Source organism: Mobula hypostoma, chromosome 5, assembly GCF_963921235.1.
Source record: "Mobula hypostoma chromosome 5, sMobHyp1.1, whole genome shotgun sequence".
Classification (NCBI taxonomy): domain Eukaryota; kingdom Metazoa; phylum Chordata; class Chondrichthyes; order Myliobatiformes; family Myliobatidae; genus Mobula; species Mobula hypostoma.
The window spans coordinates 19,351,057-19,370,912 of NC_086101.1; the positions used below are offsets into that span (position 1 = coordinate 19,351,057).

The window sequence follows — 19,856 nt, forward strand, 5'->3', positions numbered from 1 at the left end:
TGCCGATCCATTCAAAGGAATGGCAAAGATCGATACAGTTCGGCAAAGATCGATACAGTTCGGCAAAGACCGATACAGTTCGACAAAGACCGATACAGTTTGACAAAGACAGATACAGTTTGACAAAGACAGATACAGTTTGGCACCAGCGGCGTCGCAGGATTTGCAAGTCAGCGTCGCCCTGAACCTGGGTCTGTCTTAGACTCCGGATTTTTCCCCCCGGGGTTTACTCCCGAAGTCTTCCCCAGGAGTGGGTATAGCCGCAAGGCAGCGAAGGTTTGAGATCAGAGTTCTCCTTCCTTGCACGGCTGACGAGTCCCGTTTGCCCGAAGCGGCTGGTTTGAAGGCGCCAGAAACCCGCTTCTCCATTGGTAGCATTTAATAGGCAGTGAGTTATCCCCGCCTTCCTCCCCATGCCCTTCTCGGCTATGGCAACCTTAGCGAACCGCGTGTATCGTGGCTGAGGAGATATCACACAATCAAGGACCACTCTCTCCCCCCTCTCCCGTAGGGCAAAACATACAAAAACTCTCTCCCCCCTCTCCCGTGGGACAAAACATACAAAAACTCTCTCCCCCCTCCCGTAGGGCAAAACATACAAAAAGTCTCCCCCCCCCACGTAGGGCAAAACAAACAAAAACTCTCTCCCCCCTCTCCCGTACAAAAACTCTCCCCCCTCCCGTAGGGCAAAACATACAAAAACTCTCTCCCCCCTCCCGTAGGGCAAAACAAACAAAAACTCTCTCCCGTGGGGCAAAATATACAAAAACTCTCCCCCCTCCCGTAGGGCAAAACATACAAAAACTCTCTCCCCCCTCTCCCGTGGGGCAAAATATACAAAAACTCTCCCCCCTCCCGTAGGGCAAAACATACAAAAACCTGAGCGCATGAACGGCCAGGCTGAGGGAGACCTTCTGTCCCGTTATTATCAGACTCCTGATAGCACCTCCCAGGCGCTAAGTATGAACTCTTGATCTCTGTTTGCCTCGCCGTGGCCCCTGAACGTTACCTGTCTACCTGCATTGCACTTTCTCTGTGACTGCAACACCTTTTACTAACCCCATGTACTTGTATATGACCCGATCTGTCAGGATCTTACACAGACAAAAGCTTTCGAGTGCGACTCGGTACAGGTGACGGTAATAAACCATTTTCCAGTTCCAGTGGTGTGTGTGTGTGAGTGTGTGTGTGTGTGTGTGTGTGTGTGTGAGAGAGAGAGAGAGAGAGAGAGAAAACGTGTGTATGTGTGTAACAGGCCGAGCAGTATCGCTAAGGAATGGATGTGTCACTGTGACTGAGGCTGTATGACGGTGACTGTGATGGGGAGGGAATATAACCGGGCGGGGGGGGGAGGGGGGTGCTATGAGTGAGAGGGGAGGGCCGAGAGTGCGGGGGGGGGTGGGGGAAGAGAGATGGAGGGTGTTGAGTGAGAGACGGAGGGGGTTTAGAGACGGAGTGGGGAGAGGGAGAGAGGGTTGAGAGTGAGGGAGGGGGAGAGAGGGGGAGAGAAGGGAGTGGGAGAGGAGGGGGAGGGGGAGAGTTGGGGTGAGAGAGACGGGTGTGAGAGGGGTGAGAGAGGAGGAGGGGGTGAGAAAGGGGGAGGGAGAAGGGGTGAGAGGGGTGTATGAGAGAGATGGGGTGTGAGAGAGTGAGGGGTCAGAGAGAGAGGGTGTTGAGTGAGAGACAGAGGGAGTGGGGAGAGTGAGAGAAGGGGGAGAGAGAGACACGGGATAGAGAGAGGGGAGAGGGGGAGAGAGAAGGGGGAGTGAGAAGAGGATTAGAGAGAGGGGAATGAGAGAGATGGAGGTGAGAGAAAGGGAGGTGAGGGAGAGGGGTGGTGAGAGAAGGGGAGGGACGGGGGCAGGGGGAGAGAGGGGGTTGGGGTGAGGGGGGTGTGAGAGAGTTATAGTGAGAGAGAGTTGGGGCAAGAGAGAGAGGGAGGGCGTTAAGTGAGAGGTGGAGGGTGTTGAGTGAGAGACAGAGGGGGTGGGAGAGTGAGAGAGGGGCGGAGAGAGTAGGGGAGAGAGAAACAGGGGATAGAGAGACGGGGAGAAGGAGAGAGAGGGGTGTGAGAGAGGGTGAGGGGGTGAAAGAGGGAGTGAGAGAGAGGGGAGTGAGAAGTGGGGGAGGGGGAGGGCAAGAGGCGAGTGAGAGAGGGGGTGTGTGAGAGAGATGGAGTGTTGGGTGAGAGATGGAAGGTGTTGAGTGAGAGAAGGAGGAAGTAGGGAGAGTGACAGAAGGGCTGAGGGGGAGAGAGAGTAGGGGAGTGAGGGAGAGAGGGGTAGAGAGAGGGGGAACGGGCGAAGATGGGAGTTAGAGAGAGGGGCTTAGAGAGAGTGGGGGTTAGAGTGACGGGGAGAGAGGGGGAGAGGGAGAGGGGGATTCAGAGAGGGGGACGGAGAGGGTGAGTTGGAGAGGGAGAAGGTAAGGGAGACGGGGAAGAGAGGGAGGGGGCGAGTGGGGGTAGAGTGAGGGTGAGGGGGAGAGAGGGGGGTTAGAGAGGGGGTGAGGGGGAGAGGGTGAGTTGGAGAGGGAGAGGGTAAGGGGAGAGGGGGAAGAGAGGGAGGGGGAGAGGGGGGCGAGTGGGGGTAGAGAGAGGGTGAGGAGGAGAGGGGAGAGGGAGGGGGAGAGAGGGGGTAGAGAGGGGGTGGGTAGAGGGGAGGGGGAGAGGGGTACTTGGAGAGGGTGAGTTGGAGAGGGAGAGGGTCTGTTGTAGAGGGAGAGGGTAAGGGGAGAGAGGGGGAGGGGGTAGAGAGAGAGGGATGGTAGAGAGGGGGAGAAGGGGGAGAGAGGAGGGAGAAGGGGGTGAATGGGGGTAGAGAGAGGGTTGTAGAGAGAGTGGGGTAGAGAGAGGGGGAGCGTGGTGAGGGGAGGGGGAGAGGTGGAGAGGGGGATGGGTCTGAGAGAGAGAGATCGGGCTTTAACAGGGATGGAGAAGTGTGGGTGGATATCCCAGGCTGACACCCAGGCAGCAGGGTGAACCGGACGATGCAAATAGACGGGGCGGGTATTTCGACTGGATTGGAACTGGTCTTACTGGATTGTGTAAACATAGAGAACAACAAAGGCGACGCTTCGGCCCATCACGCAGCACCCCGTTCCTTTCGCCCATGTCCAGTTGGCCGCAGAGTGATGGAACGGGTAGTGCAGTGCGAGACTGTGGTCGGTCACTGCCGGAGACCAGGACCTTCCCAGGACATTGAAAGGCTTACTCGGGACGCACAGTCATGGTCGCCCGGTCTGAGTAGGAATGAAAGACGAACGCATGGTGGCATTTGCTGACTTAGTTTGTTGGTAAATAATAAAGATCCAAGGTAACATTTGAGCAATACAGATGAATATTCCCTGCAGTCACAGGGTTATTTGCTCCCCTCTCCCCACCGTCTCACGCCTGTTTGTGGAATCTTGCACCAACTCTCATCCTTCCGCCACAGTGCCATTCTCCCACCCAGAGCCGCCGCCGGCGGTTTACTGGTAAACTTTAAAAAGTTCGGAAACGGGAACTCTTTGGGATATGTCGTGAATTGCAGCGTGCAACATTCATCGGTCCTTTGCTGCCATTCTTCTATCAAGAAAATTATTATACTTTATTTTCATCTTTCTCAGCGGATAGAGCCACAGCCGCACAACGCCAGAGAACCTGGTTCGATCCTGGCATCGGGGGCTGTCCTTGTGGAGTTTGCGCGTTCTCCCCGCGTCGGGTTGCCCAGGTTATACACACAGAATGCTGGAGGAGCTCAGCAGGCCAGGCAGCCTCCGTGGGCAAGGAATGAAGAGCCAAGGCTCAACAGGGTTCCCTCGCGCGCTCCGATTTCCTCTTTGGGAACATGGAATAGTCATATCGAAAGTATTTCAGCTGTAGGACTGTAAGCATTTTCAATACTTACAGTCATCACAACTGCACCTCGCAGGGTTATTATTCAATAATTAAAGGGTTGCTGTTGAAAATTGAACGTATTCGGACTTGACGCGCATTATGCGTGAGCCTGCCAGTGTTCATTAGGGCCAGGTTGGCCCCGGGAGAGTGGGGACGGTGGGTGAAGGGTGCCCGAGTCCTCTTGTATGCCATGCGCTTGGTTCAGAACAAGAACTGCCTGTCGTGTTACCGAAGCAGTAGGTAATGAACTGGCCTCGGACTCCGGCCTTCAGGCGGAATGTCTTGGGCGGTTGAACCGAAAAATGGGCGGGGAGGTACTGCATCTTACCAACTGGCCAAGTTCGACACCTTACCAAAGCTAAAAATAAGCTTGACTATCGGAGCTCAGCGGCTCTGGCAGCATGGCTGCGGGTGGGTGGGGAAGTATCCATCAAGTCCCTGTCCCACAGTGTCTGCAGGATGTCAGACACACCATAGTGTCAGGCTCATCCTCCTCAACACCGGGCTCAGGTAGGACCTCAGCGCGCAGTGAACCATGGTGCCCGCGTACTTTGGGTCCACACACACATATGTGGCGATCTGCATGAGAGCGACATTGGGCGCACTTTCATCCCTGTTCTCTCAGGACAGAATGGTCCTAATTTGAATCTCAAGATGAACTGGGTGACTTCCAAGCTGGAGAAGCAGGAGACAGGCCACACTTATGCCAAACACCGTGATATGGTGCGCTACAGCAGTGGCGCATACAAGCGTTGTTTCAGGGAACAGGTAGACATTATTCGCTGAGTGATTGAACAGGATCCACAAGCACCTCCAAGTAATTTTAGACGGTTGAAAAGATGCAAACTTTCCAACGTTAGGCTTCAGATTTGAATTGCAAATGAGCAAGGCTTAATGTGCCACGTCAGTCACCCAAATATTATACGCTGCCTTTTCTGTTCCTACTTAGTAAACCAAAAAGTGGAAAACCAAAGAACAGCGAGAAAGCTGGTGTCAGACCCGGGCTCCTATGGCAGAGAAATCATTCAATAGATGCAGGATTTACAGGGCAAATGTACTCAATCAAATATCCTATGTGCAGACTTGGAGGCAGAAATCCAAGTCGTTGTATGAACTGTATGCATGGCCATTGCAATTAACAGCTGTAAAGGTTAGCTCCTTCTTCAACCCACTGCATAACACAGGCCCACAGGTAAAAAGTGGTCCTGGAAAACATGGATCAGATTTATTTTAAATCCTTCTTTCTTAATTACACAAAATGTTGGAGGAACACAGCAGGCTAGACAGCATCTATGAACCTAAGAAATGGGAGCAGGAGTCGGACATCTGGCCCATCGCTCCTATTCTGCCATTCAATAAGATCATGGCTGATCTGGCCATGGACTCACCTCTACCTACCTGCCTTTTCCCCATAACCCTTAATTCCCCTACTATGCAAAAATATATCTAACCTTGTCTTAAAGATATTTACTGAGGTAGCCTCCACTGCTTCATTGGGCAGAGAATTCCACAGATTCACCACTCTCCGGGAAAAGCAGTTCCTCCTCAAAAGAGTAAACAGTTGACATTTTGGGCCGAGACCCTTCATCAGGACTGGAAAAAAGAGATGAGAAGTCTTGCAGAATTTCTGATGTTCTTACTTGGTTAATTTGCTACATCTCAGAGCTGAAATATTGATGACAAAACCCACCCCCAGCTACGAAAAACAATATTTGAATATCATAGACAAAATCAAATTCAGTTTTATTGTCAGATACACAATTACATTTGTGCACAGGTGCAATGAAAAACTCTCCTACAGAAGTATCTCAGGCACATAGCATCTTATAAGCAGCTTAAACAAGATAACTAAATTAAATAAAGAGTATGTATATTTTTTACAAGCAAGAACAATAAAAAACAAAATCCACTTTAGTGCAATGTGATCAGTGTTGTGAAATGGTAGAGATAAGGATTTTTCAGGTTGGTTCCAGTGGAAGCTGTTCTTCATCCTGATGGCGTGGAACCTGTAGGGTTGTGCATCTCCTGCCCGATGGGAACTGCGAGAAGGTGGGATGGCCCAGATGATGGAGATCCTTTAAGATGGATGTTCCCTTCGCAACGCAGCTCCTCCTGTAGGTTTTACGGATGGAGGGTAGGGATGTGTCTGTGTTGTATTGAGCTGAATCCACTACCATCTGCAGCTTGATTCCTTTGTGTTTAAATTTCCGTACCTGACCATGACAAAACCAATCAGGATGATTTCAACAGTATATTTATTGGAGTTTGTTCGAGTGTTCGGCGACAAGCTAAACACCCTTAACCCAAGAAAGTAAAGAGACTTCTTCTGCAACTTCTTAGAAGTTTAGTTGAACTTGGATGTACATTTATATCACTAAGTACTACCCCGAGATTCATTTTCTTGCAGGCATTGTCAGTAGAACAAAGAAATACAATAGCATCATTGAAACATAACAAGCATCTTGAAACAAACATAACAAGATGGCAGCGCGCAGAGATGCAGCGACCACTGCTGCTCCAACCAACGGTGAAGCTTCTTGCCCTGTTTGTCTTTTATATGACCGAAAAACACTGCTGAACATTAAGAAGACGAAAATCTGCAAGTCTACTTCGCTAGTGAGCGGAATAAGGAAGGCGCTGCGCAGTTACAGACGAAAGTGGGGATCACTCCAAGTGGGGATCACTCATAGCTACTTGGGACGTGTTGTGCTCAAACGCAGAAGCACGGTCCCCGGAAGCCCGTGTTCCTGTTGAATCGACTGGTTAACGCTTGATCGCTAGGAAAAAAACAGGATTAGCTGCGTCTACGTCAGAACCAGCGGGAGATGAGACACTGTTGTGCACTCGTCCTGACAGAAACGTGACTTCAATCCACCATTTCAGACTCGGTCATCCAGCTAGAAGTGTTAATCTCCTTTCCGGAGGACTGAAATACTGTGACCTCCGCAAGTCGTGGAGGAGGTCTGTATGTCTACATCCACAAGAACTGGCATGTAAACGCCTCTCAGTAGTAATGTCGAAATGTTCACTGCAGGTAGTTTTTAATGGTGAAATGCAGTGCCATTGTGATTATTGCTGTTTACACACACCCACCCATGGTAGTGCTGGGGAAGCCACACTCAAGCTCTATGGCACAATCTGCAGCCTCTAAGCCGCTCACCCCAACGGTGACTTCATTGTTAATGGTGACCTCAACCATGCCAACTTAAAAAGTCTTGCCCTAGTTCTACCAGCATGTTAACTTCACAACCAGAGGAGAGAATAGATTAAAGCTGGTTTATACCTATGTTCGTGGAGTCTACAAGGCTATCCCCTGCCCTCATCTCAGGTACTTAGACCACAATCCATTTTGCTAATCCCTGTTTACAGACCACTGGTTAAACAAGTCATCTCAGTTCCCATGGAGATCAGGTGCCACCTCAGCGTTGTACGGCTGCTTTGAAAGCACAGCCTGGAGCATATTCAGGGTGATGGCTACCTGTGGTCGTCATGTCAATACGTGGGATCGGTGACTGGCTATATAGGAAAGGGCATTGAGGACGTTACCGTGATTAAACACTACACTGCCAGGACAAACCAGAAACCACGGCTGACTGCAGAGGTTCATGCACGGCTTAAGGATCGGGACGCTGTCTTCAGATCGAGTGACAGGGCAAATGGAAGGTCAGCAAGAGCCACACTCTCCCATGACACCAGAAAGGCAAAGCATGAGGACAAACAGAAAGTTCACGTGCACCTTTGCAACACCAGGGACCATGTGGTGAGATATACAAACCATAATTGGTTACAAGTCCACCCTGCCTGTCAATAACGGCAACTCCTTCCTCCCTGATAGGCTGAAAGCTTTCAATGCACGATTTGACCAATTGAATGATGTGACATCGAGGAAAGCCCCCTCTCTTCCTGAGGAACAGGCACCCACTCTGGTCTCAGCCAAGGTGAGGGTGACCCGAGCCATGTAAAGCTGCAGGGCCGGATGCCATACCTGGTCAGGTGCTGAGGGGCTATGTGGCCCAGCTAACAGAGGATTTAATGGACATCTTTAATGTCTCTCTGAAATAGTCCACTGTCCCTGCAGACTTTAAGGCAGCCACCATAATTCAGTGCCCAAGAGAGCGATGGTAACTGGTATAAATGATCACAGCCCAGTGGCACTGACTTCAACAATCATGAAGTGCTTTGAGTGGCTGGTATTGGATTGTATAAAATCCCATCTTCCAGGTGCAATAGACCCTTTCTAGTTTGCCTACAGCTCAAATCAGTCCACTGATGGTGCCATATCCTCAGCCCTCCACTCCTTCCTTTCCCACCTAGGAAATGATGCCTTGTACACCAGGATGTTGTTAATCCAACATTATCTTAGCGTTTAGCTCAATCATCCTTCAGAGGAAGGTGACTAGACTGTCCTTAGTGGGACTCAACACCCCTCTCTGTAACTGGATCTTGGACTTCTTGACAGCAAAACCTCAGTTACTCCAAATTGGCAGCAACATCTCAGGCTCTATCATGCTAAGTACTGGTGCTCCCCAGGGCTGTGAGCTCAGCCTGCTGCTGTTTGCACTGCTGACTCATGACGACACTGCCACATCAAGCTGAAACCACACCATCAAGTTCTCTGATGATACTACGGTGGCTGGCCTCATCAGCAACAAAGACGAGCCGGTAGACAGAGAGGAGGTAGAGAGGTTAGTCAAATGGTGCGAGAATAACAATCTGAGTGTCAATGAGGACAAGACAAAAGAGATGATTGTGGACTTCAGGTAGACCACTTTCCATTTCGATCTGCCACGGAGAGAGTGAAGAGCACAAAGATCCTTGATGTGCACATAGCGGACAGTCTAACCTGGACCAACATCTCCTCACTGGTCAAGAAGGCACAGCAGCATCCACACTTCCTGAAGGGACTGAGGCATACACGGCTCCCTGCCCTCATTCCAATAACTCTCTGCAGGAGCACCATTGAGAGTGTCCTGTCTGGCTGCATCATTGTGTGGTATGGAAGCAGGGAGGCATCAGACCACCAGACCCTACAGAGGATAGTAAAAACTGCTGAGACGACCACTGGGGTCTCCCTCCACCCCCCACCCCGTGTATGGCATTTACCAGGAGTGTTGCAGATGATGGGAGCCAAGCATTGGTGAAGATCCCAACCACCCATCCTACAATCTCTTTGACCCACGGCCATCAGCAAGGAGGCACTAAAGCACCAGGACTAGGACTGTTAGACTGGGTAGCAGCTTCTTCCATCAGGCTGAGAGACTAATGATTACCCTGCCACCACTGAGGTCTCGTCACTAGGACAGCCAACTGTTTACTGTTTACCTGTGCTGTGCATTACTACATGCATTTTGAATTATATTTTATTAACTTATTTATAGCATAATACTTGCGGTTTATGTGGTGTGCGTGATATATGTTGTGTGTGTGGACCATGGTCCAGAGGAACTTTGTTTCATTTGGTTGTATATACGTCTGTATGGTCAGATGACAAAAACTTCAACCTGAAGGAGTGAAGTCTGCTTGTCTGGTCCATGTGCGAGCAGTGATAATGCTTCTCTTCCTGCAGCCACGCAAATGACAAAATATAGAACACCACACCGTAGCAGACACTTTGTGCCAGCCTTTTAACCTGCTGTAAGATCAAAAGTATGATTCTCTCCCACATAGCCCTCCATTCTTCTGTCATTCAGGTGCTTATCTAGAAGTTTCTTAGATAGTCCATAATGTATCCACTTCTACCACCACCCCTGGCAGAAAGTTCCACACACTTACCACTCTCTGTGTGAAAAAACTACCCTGAATTCCCCTGCTATGCTTTCCCTTCAATCACCTTGAAATTATGCCCCCTGGTATTAGCCATTTCGGTCCTGGAGAGAAAATCTCTGTCTGTCTACGTAATTTATGCCTAATCATCTTGTACACCTCTACAAGTCACCTCCTTCGTCCAAAGAGAAAAGCCCTAGCTTGCTCAACTTATCCTCATAAGACCTGCTCTCTAATTCCAGGCAGCATCCTAGTAAATCTCCTCTGCACCCTCTCTAAAGCTTTCACACCCTCCCTATAATGAGGCAACCAGAACTGAGCACAGTTTTCCAAGTCTTGTCTAACCAGAGCTTTTTAGAGCTGCAGCATTATCTTGCAGCTCTGGAACTCAGTCCCCTGACCAATGCTGTCCCCTGACAGCATACACCTGCTTAACAACCCTGTCAACCTGTGTGGCAGCTCCGAGGGATCTATGGATGCGAACCCCAAGTTCCCTCTGTTCCTCCACACTGCTGAGAATCCTGCCATTAACCCTGCCACTCTGCCTTCAGGTTCGGCCTTCCAAAGTGAACCCCTTCAGACTTCTCCAGGCTGAACTGCATCTGCCGCTTCTCAGCCTGGCTGCCACCTCTCGCTGTTAATTCTTCCACTGAAATGCCCCAGCTGAAGCAACACCCACTGTTCTAACTGCATAAAAGAGGTGATTGCATGGCCAAATCGTAGCCTTGGGGGTCAGGAATATAGGGTTTCAAATTCTTTGGTAACCGTGAGCACAAACTCTAGGCTTAGACAGTGCCTCATTGTTGTTAAACAATCTGACTCGTCGGGTGTATGTAAATTGTCCGGTATTATCCTTCAAGGTATAGCATTGCTGACTTATGACTTCATTGTTTCATTTAATTTATCTTGATGTCTGAGGACAATGCACACACTGCATTAATGCAAATCATGCTTTCTTTTACATTTTGCATTATCGAGGCCAATGTTAATAATTTCAGGAAAAAATACGTGTAACTGTAGGTATTCTGCTTCATCACCTCTATCAGCTACTGAGCAGCCACTTTACCTCCTTCCTATATCTTATAAAGTGGCCTCTGAGTGTACGTTTGTGGTCTTCTGCTGTTGTAGCCAAGGTTCGAAGTGTTGTGTGTTCAGAGATGTTCTCCTGCACAATACTGTTGCAACACATTTGAGTTGCTGTCGCCTTCCTGCCAGCTTGAAGCAGTCTGGCCATTGGCCTCTGACCTCACTCATTAAAATGGTCTCCAAGGAGCTGCAGCTTGACGCTCTTCATGCAGACGTAGTTATCAGAGAGACCGATCACTCATTGGTGAAGCAGCATGGGTTTTATTAAACAGCTGGCGTGCTTTCAGGACTTTTTGGTGGGCTGCAATCATAATCATCTATTAGACATGGCAGGGGCCAATAAAAATCAGTGGGATGATGACAGAAGCATATAAACATAGAAAACCGACAGCACAATACAGGCCCTTCGGCCCACAAAGCTGTGTTGAACATGTCCTTACCTGAGAACTACCTAGGCTTACCTGTAGCCCTCTATTTTTCTAAGCTTCATGTAATCATCCACGAGTCTCTTAAAAGACCCGATTGTTTCCACCTCCACCACCGCCGCTGGCAGCCCATTCCACGCACTCACCACTCTCTGAGTAAAAAACTTACCCCTGACATCTCCTCTGTACCTACTTCCAAGCACCTTAAAAATATGCCCTCTCGTACTAGTCATTTGAGCCCTGGGAAAAAGCCTCTGACTATCCACATGATCAATGCCTCTCATTATCTTGTACACCTCTATCAGGTCACCTCTCATCCTCCATCACTCCAAGGAGAAAAGGTCGAGTTCACTCAACCTATTCTCATAAGGCATGCTCCCCAATCCAGGCAACACCCTTGTAAGTCTCCTCTGCACCCTTTCTATGGTTTCCACTGTGGCCACTGCGTGACTGGACGGTGTTAGAGTGGTCAGGTTTGGACAAGCACAGGTGGAGGCTCTAAGTAAAGTTTTTTTTCTCTGTTAGTACATTGCTAGTGGGCTGAGAATGGCTGCAGAGTATGTTCCTTGCGTGAGTCGTGGGAACTTCAGGAGACCTCCAGTCTCCCTTATAGCACCATCAGCATAAAATGCATCGAGCTGCAGATCCTTAGAAACCATCAAGGAAATGGAGCTGCAGCTGAATGTCCTTTGGCTCATACTGGAGAATGAGGAGGTGATAGACAGGAGCTATAGGGAGCCAGGTACCTTGGTGACTATCAAGAGAGAGAAAAGGAATAGGCAGACAGTCCAGAGTACCCCTTTAGCTATTCCCATTAATAACAAGTATACCACTTTGGATACTGTTGAGGGGGATGACCTGCCAGGGGGATGCGACAGTGACTGGCCTCTGGCACTGAGTCTGTCTCTGTGATCAGACTGGAAGAGGGAAGAAGTGTAGCGCAGTTGTGATAGGGGTTCCATAATTAGAGGAGCAAACAGCAGATTCTGTGCACATGAAAGGGATACCCAGATGGGCTGTTTCCTTCCAGATGCTGGGGTCGGGATGTCTCGGATCGGGTCCGCAGCATTCTAAGGGGGAGGGTGAACAGCTGGAAGTCACGGTACATATTGGTTTCAATGACGTAGATAGAAAAAGGAAGGAGGCCCTGAAAAGAGACTATTGGGAATTAGATATAAAGCTGAATAGCAGGACTTCCAGGGTAGTAATCTCTGGATTGCAAAACCCGGTGCCACACACCAGTGAGGGTGAGAATAGGATGATTTGGCAGATGACTGCGTGGCTGAGGAACTGGTGCAGGCTTTCAGATTTCTAGATCATTGGAATCTCTTCTGGAAAAAGAGTGACCTGTACAAAGAGGACGGGCTACACCCGAAGCCAATATCCTTACGGGCAGGTTGGCTCGGGATGTTGGAGAGGGTTTAAACTAATTTGGTCAGGGTATGGAAACCGGAGATACAGGGCAGAGAATGGGGCAATTCGTATACAACTAGATGCAATGTGTAGTGCAACTGTGAGGTAGGACAGACAAATGATAGGGCAAAATTCCAGTCAGTGGGATGAGTTAAACTGTAACAGGGGCCCAAACCTGAAAAGGGCAATGAATACAGGTTTTGTACTGGAATGCACATAGCCTATGGACTAAAGTAGGTGATCTCGTAGTGTGGTTAGAGATTGGCAGGTATGATGTTGTGGGCATCACTGAGTCGTGGCTGAAAGAAGATTATAATTGTGAGTTTAGCATTCTAGGATAAACATTGTATTGAAAGAACAGATAGATAGGCAGAGGGGGTAGATTGGCTCTGTTAGTAACCAATTGAAATCAAATCTTTAAAAAGAGGCGACGAAGGATCAGAAGATGTAGAAACCTTGTGGGCAGAGTTAAGAAACTGTGAGGCTAAAAAGTCCCTGATGAGAGTTATATATGGGCCCCCGTACAGTAGCTAGGATGTGGGATACAAATTAGAACAGGAGATAGAAAAGGGCAATGTTACGATAGTCATGGGGGATTCCAATGTGACTGGAGAAATCAAGTTGGAGCTGGGTCCCAAGTGAGGGAATTTGTAGAATTCCTTTGAGATGACTTTTTACAGCAGCTTGTAGTTGAGCCCACCAGGGGAAAGGCAATTCTGGACTGGGTGTTATGTAATGTGCCGGAATTTGTTAGTGAGCTTAAGATAAAGGAACCCTTAGGAAACAGTGATTATAATATAATAGAATTATATATCAGGACCCTTCACTGGTCTTGAAGAAGAGTCTTGGCCTGAAACGTCGACTGTTCATTCTTTTCCCTAGATGCTGCCTGCCCTGCTGAGTTCCTCCAGCAACTTGTGTGTGTTGCTTGGATTTCCAGCCCTTGTGGAATTTCTGTTGTTTGTTCTGAAAGAGGTAGCTGAAGAGATGTGGAGGTATTAGTAATAATCTTTCAAGAATCACTGCATTCTGGAGGACTGGAAATTGCAAATGTTACTCCACTCTTTAAGAAAGGAGAGAGGCAAAAGAAAGGAAATTCTAGGCCAGTTGGCCTGACTTCAGTGGTTGGAACGATACTGGAGTCTATTGATAAGGATGAGATTTTGGATTACTTGGATGCACATGACAAAAATAGGCCAAAATCAGCATGATTTCCTTCAGGGAAATTCTTGTCTGACAATTCTGTTGGAATTTTTTTCTGGAAATAACAGGCAGGATAGACCCAGGAGAGTCAGTGGATGTTGTTTATTTGGATTTTCCAAAGCCCTTTGACGAGGCTGCTTAACAAGATAAGAGGCAATGGTCTTACAGGAAAGATACTAGCATGGATAGAATTCCCTCTGCTGTCCGTAAGGAGTTTGTACCTTCTCCCTGTGACAGCGTAGTTTCCTCCTGGAGCTCTGGTTTCCTCCCACTGTCCAAAGATGTACTGTTGGTAGGTTAATTGGTGAAAAAGGATTTCGTGCTTTCCCAGTGTGTATGATGCATAAACTTTTCTTGGGCTTCCAGCCGAGTCCAAGTGTCGATTTTGATGATAAACACCAGCATCTTCATCAGGGATGATGGCTAGGCATGTCTAGTCCAGTGGATCATATACTCAACTCCCGTCATCCGTCACTCCTGATTGGTTAGTCCTCAAATGCGACTTGTGATTTTTCCTGTGATTGAGGGGTTGTTGGGCAGGGTGGCTCAGAGGGCGAGAAGGTCGTATTCCCCACTGTATTTCAATAAATAAACACAAAGTTTGGCTGACTGGGAAGAGGCAGAGAGGAGTAATAAAGGGGGACCTTTTCTGGTTGATTGCCAGTGACTAGTGCTGTGCCGGAGAGGTGTTGGTGTTGGGGCGGCTTCTTTTTACGTTATATGCCAGTGATTTGGATGAAGGGATTGATGGGCTGGTGGCCATGTTTGTGGGCGATACAAGGATAGGTGGAGGGGCAGGTAGTGTTAAGGAAGCAGAATATCCACAGAAAGCATTGGATAGAGTGAGAGAACAGACAAAGAACTGACAAATACATAGAAACATAGAAAACCTACAGCATAATACAGGCCCTTCAGCCCACAATGCTGTGCCGACATGTAATTACTTTAGAAATTACTTAGGGTTACCCATAGCCCTCTATTTTTCTAAGCTCCATGTACCTATTTAAAAGACCCTATTGTATCTGCCTCTACCACCATCGCTGGCAGCCCCTTCCACACACTCACCACTCTCTGCGTAAAAAACTTACTGCTGACCCCTCCTCTGTTCCTATTTCCAAGCACCTTAAAACTGTGCCCTCTCGTGTTAGCATCAAATGTAGGGAAGTGTATGAAATATCTCCCCATTTAGAAAACAGTCCACAAATCAAGGCGTGGACTATTTTCCAAATGAGGAGAAATTTCAAAGATCAAAGGTGCACATCCAGACTCTCTGCCATCCGGGCCATGACATCCTCTCACAGCTACCATTGGGCAGGAGGTACAAAAGCCTAAAGTGTGAAGGTGAGGATGAGGGGAGGGGAGACGGTGGACGGGGGAGAAGGGGTGGAAGGAGAGGGTGAGGAGGGGAGGGGTCAAGAACAGCTGCTTCCCTTCAACCATTCGTACTTGAGCCAATCTGAACAAGCCCTACCACCACCTCTGTACTTTGCACTACAATGGACCTTCTTGCATAATTTTGCATTATTTAACCTTTTCAATGTTGTACCTCTGATACTTTGGGCCTGTGATGCTGCTGCATGTAAGATTTTCATTGCACCTGTGCATACGAGTCCTCGTGCATATGACAGTAAACTCGGCTCATTGAGTTGCTTGTGAGGTTGTATTGTTCGCTCTGCCCTTGTCCCAGAGGACAGAGGTACTCAAAACCCTCCTGGATACAAGTACACACTGGAGTTCCTTGGAAGTGCCAACAGAGGTGGGCAGAGTAGTGAAGATAGGTGTTTGGCATCCATGATTTCAGTGGGGGCACTGGGCACGAGAGCTGGCCTGCCATGTTGTAGGTGAGACCACACTTGGAGCTCTGTGCATAGTTCTTGTTGCTGAGTTCTCTGAAGAAAGGCTGGGACTGTTTTCTCTGGAGTGAAGGACCTTGAGGGCTGACCTGATACAGGTTTATAAAATCGCAAGGGCTAGAGAACCCCTGAGGTTGAGAATCCGATTTTGTTATTTTTTAGCTGTCTTTTAGGTTTGTAGGGATAGTTTTGGAAACAAAGAGGGGAGTTACGAGTCAGGTTAGGTGTTAGGGGCTGGGATGTTGGGGGTGGGGAAGGAAAGGTCAATGTCTAACTCTAAGCCTAAGCCTCTGCTCCACATTCGTAGCCCAGCAGTGTGGGCCAACCGGAGTTCGAGGCTAGTTTTCGGGATCCTGTCATCAGCGAGGCCTGGAGCTTGGAGCCTCACCCAGGGTCATTATCTATGAGTCTTGGGTTCAGAATCAGGTTTGTTATCACCGGCATGTGATGTGAAATTTGTTAACTTCGCAGCAGCAGCAGTTGAATTCGATATGTAATATAGAGGAGAAGAAATAAATAATAATGATAATAATAAATGAACAAGTAAATCAATTACATGTTGATTTAAATTACGGGCTGATACTAAAGATCAAAATTCGAAAGTCAATCGGATGTGAGGACAGGAGACGTGGATAGGAAAGGTTTAATGGGAATAAGGGCCAAAAGCAGGCAAATGTGACCAGCACTTTGGTCGGCCATGGATGAGTTGGGTCAAAGGGCCTGTTTCTGTAAAGTCAATAAATCTACACCCTTTTCCAAGTCATCCCGGGCCAGGGATTCCCATGAGCAGGTGAAGGCTGTAACATACTCACAGGAAAGGTTGGCACAGACTGGTTGGGGTGAAGGTGCTCTATTGCCCTACAACTCTAAGGAGACCTAGAGAATCTCCTTGTAGCTGTTACACCCTCAGTCGCCTTCCCTCGCTCTTCCCCCCACCCCCCACAGGCTTCCTTGAGAGAAAACTGAAAGTACTTTTTGGAATACTCTGAACAGTCAGTCACAGAAAGAAGTTACAGGTGATCAAAGGGCATGTGGATTTAAGGAGGGCAGGGGGTGGATGTTGCTTTATAATGGAATTCTTGGGCCCTGGGCTGCTGAAATGAGGGTGGGGTAAAGGAAAATGAGAACGTGGAAGGGAGTCACAATTGGAACGGCAGGATTAGAAGCTATGGTGAAGCGGGAAGGGCAAAGGTCTTTAAGGTATTTAATCCAGTGATCTCAGAATTTTGTACTGAGGGAGGGGACCATCTTTTCATATCCTGAATCCTCTGAACAAACCATACCGAGATCAAGTTCCCTGAGCTGTGAAACTTGATTCATTAGTAGGATTGTTAGGCTGGGTTACAGCTTCTTCCCCCAGGCTGTGAGACTTCTGAACACCTGCTACCGTCCAGTACGCATTATTTATGAAAGCGCCAGTAGCATTAGACCGTTGTAAATTTAACTACATGTCAGATATATACTTTATGTTGACTTGTACATCTACACAATATATACTTTTTTATTAACTGTTAGTATTACTGGGTTAATATTATTCGATGTGCTGTTTGTGATATACTTACTGTGTTTTGGACCATGGTCTCAGAGGAATTTAGCTGTATACGTGTGTATGGGTAAATTACAATAAACAAATAATCACTTGAGTCGAATACGATGTACTCCAAAGTGGCATTGGTAGGTCCCCTGGTGGCTGTAGATACCAGGGTGGATTCCCTTAATTGGAAAAATGCCAGTATGTGACCTTAACATGAGGAAACATAGAAACATAGAAACATAGAAAATAGGTGCAGGAGTAGGCCATTCGGCCCTTCGAGCCTGCACCGCCATTTATTATGATCATGGCTGATCATCCAACTCAGAACCTCGCCCCAGCCTTCCCTCCATACCCCCTGATCGCCGTAGCCACAAGGGCCATATCTAACTCCCTCTTAAATATAGCCAATGAACTGGCCTCAACTGCTTCCTGTGGCAGAGAATTCCACAGATTCACCACTCTCTGTGTGAAGAAGTTTTTCCTAATCTCGGTCCTAAAAGGCTTCCCCTTTATCCTCAAACTGTGACCCCTTGTTCTGGACTTCCCCAACATCGGGAACAATCTTCCTGCATCTAGCCTGTCCAATCCCTTTAGGATTTTATACGTTTCAATCAGATCCCCCCTCAATCTTCTAAATTCCAACGAGTACAAGCCCAGTTCATCCAGTCTTTCTTCATATGAAAGTCCTGCCATCCCAGGAATCAATCTGGTGAACCTTCTTTGTACTCCCTCTATGGCAAGGATGTCTTTCCTCAGATTAGGGGACCAAAACTGCACACAATACTCCAGGTGTGGTCTCACCAAGGCCTTGTACAACTGCAGTAGTACCTCCCTGCTCCTGTACTCGAATCCTCTCGCTATAAATGCCAGCATACCATTCGCCTTTTTCACCGCCTGCTGTACCTGCATGCCCACTTTCAATGACTGGTGTATAATGACACCCAGGTCTCGTTGCACCTCCCCTTTTCCTAATCGGCCACCATTCAAATAATAATCTGTTTTCCTATTTTTGCCACCAAAGTGGATAACTTCACATTTATCCTTATTAAATTGCATCTGCCATGAATTTTCCCACTCACCCAACCTATCCAAGTCACTCTGCATCCTCTTAGCATCCTCCTCACAGCTAACACTGCCGCCCAGCTTCGTGTCATCCGCAAACTTGGAGATGCTGCATTTAATTCCCTCATCCAAGTCATTAATATATATTGTAAACAACTGGGGTCCCAGCACTGAGCCTTGCGGTACCCCACTAGTCACCGCCTGCCATTCTGAAAAGGTCCCGTTTATTCCCACTCTTTGCTTCCTGTCTGCTAACCAATTCTCCATCCACATCAATACCTTACCCCCAATACCGTGTGCTTTAAGTTTGCACACTAATCTCCTGTGTGGGACCTTGTCAAAAGCCTTTTGAAAATCCAAATATACCACACTTGGGCAGCCTCATCGACAGAATGGGGTCAGGGTTCCAGCAGCATGGAGTGCAAGACAACTGGGAACACCTCACTGTTGCTGCGTTTTCCCATCTCCGCCGCCATCATCTTCCATAGCTCCACTGCTGAGCTCTTGATTGGTTTGCTCTTTGTCTGGAGCCTCCCCCTTGACCCCTTGGGTGAATAAGGGTGTTGAGATTCACCTGTGTTTAAAGGGTTAATACAAAGGAAGAAGGAGGCACAAGAGATGGCATATGCTGGAATATGGAGCAACGAACAGCAGCCGAAGCAGAGTGGGAAGACAGCCAGTATAAAGAGAGTTTGAACTAGAATTACTGGGGGGTGGGAACCAAACTGAAGAAACTGGGGAAGATGTGGTTGGCTCACAAATAGAGAAAGCTTCGAGACAGTGTAAGAGGTCGGATAGGGAGGTGACTGAGAAAGGACGCGCTCAGACCGATAGTTTGAGATGTGTCTATTTTAACGCAGGGAGTATTGTGAACAAAGCGGATGAGCTTAGAGCGTGGATCAGTATGGAGCTATGATGTGGTGGCCATTACAGAGACTTGGATGGCTCAGGGACAGGAATGGTTACTTCAAGTGCCAGGTTTTAGATGTTTCAAAAAGGACAGGGAGGGAGGCAAAAGAGATGGGGGCATGGCACTGCTGATCAGAGATAGTGTCACGGCTGCAGAAAAGGTGGACACAATGGGAGGGATTGTATACAGAGTCTCTGTGGGTGGAGGTTAGGAACAGGAAGGGGTCAATAACTCTACTGGGTGTTTTTTATAGGCTGTTCGATAGTAACAGGGATATCGAGGAGCAGATAGGGAAAGAGATCCTGGAAAGGTGTAATGATAACAGAGTTGTCGTGGTGGGAGATTTTAATTTCCCAAATATCGATTGGCATCTCCCTGGAGCAAGGGGTTTAGATGGGGTGGAGTTTGTTAGGTGTGTTCAGGAAGGTTTCTTGACAGAATATGTAGATAAGCCTACAAGAGGAGAGGCTGTACTTGATTTGGTATTGGGAAATGAACCTGTTCAGGTGTCAGATCTCTCAGTGGGAGAGTATTTTGGAGATAGTGATCATAATTCTACCTCCTTTACAATAGCATTGGCGAGAGATAGGAACAGACAAGTTAGAAAAGTGTTTAATTGGAGTAAGGGGTATTATGAAGCTATCAGGCAGGAACTTGGAAGCTTAAATTGGGAACAGATGGTCTCAGGGAAAGGTACAGAAGAAATGTGGCAAATGTTCAGGGAATATTT

At 48.0% G+C, this 19,856-nt stretch overlaps 1 protein-coding gene across 1 annotated transcript in view; it reads right to left on the reverse strand.

Moving 5' to 3' along the window:
* Positions 1-5,633: 5,633 nt before the first annotated feature.
* Positions 5,634-19,856, reverse strand: part of nrm (nurim) — a 36,448-nt gene continuing 22,225 nt past the window's right edge. Inside the window, exon 4 of the mRNA XM_063047450.1 lies at positions 5,634-6,090. Within this exon, the coding sequence (XP_062903520.1) occupies positions 5,836-6,090 (255 nt within the window). The 3' untranslated portion in view covers positions 5,634-5,835. The remainder of the gene's footprint in view (positions 6,091-19,856) is intronic.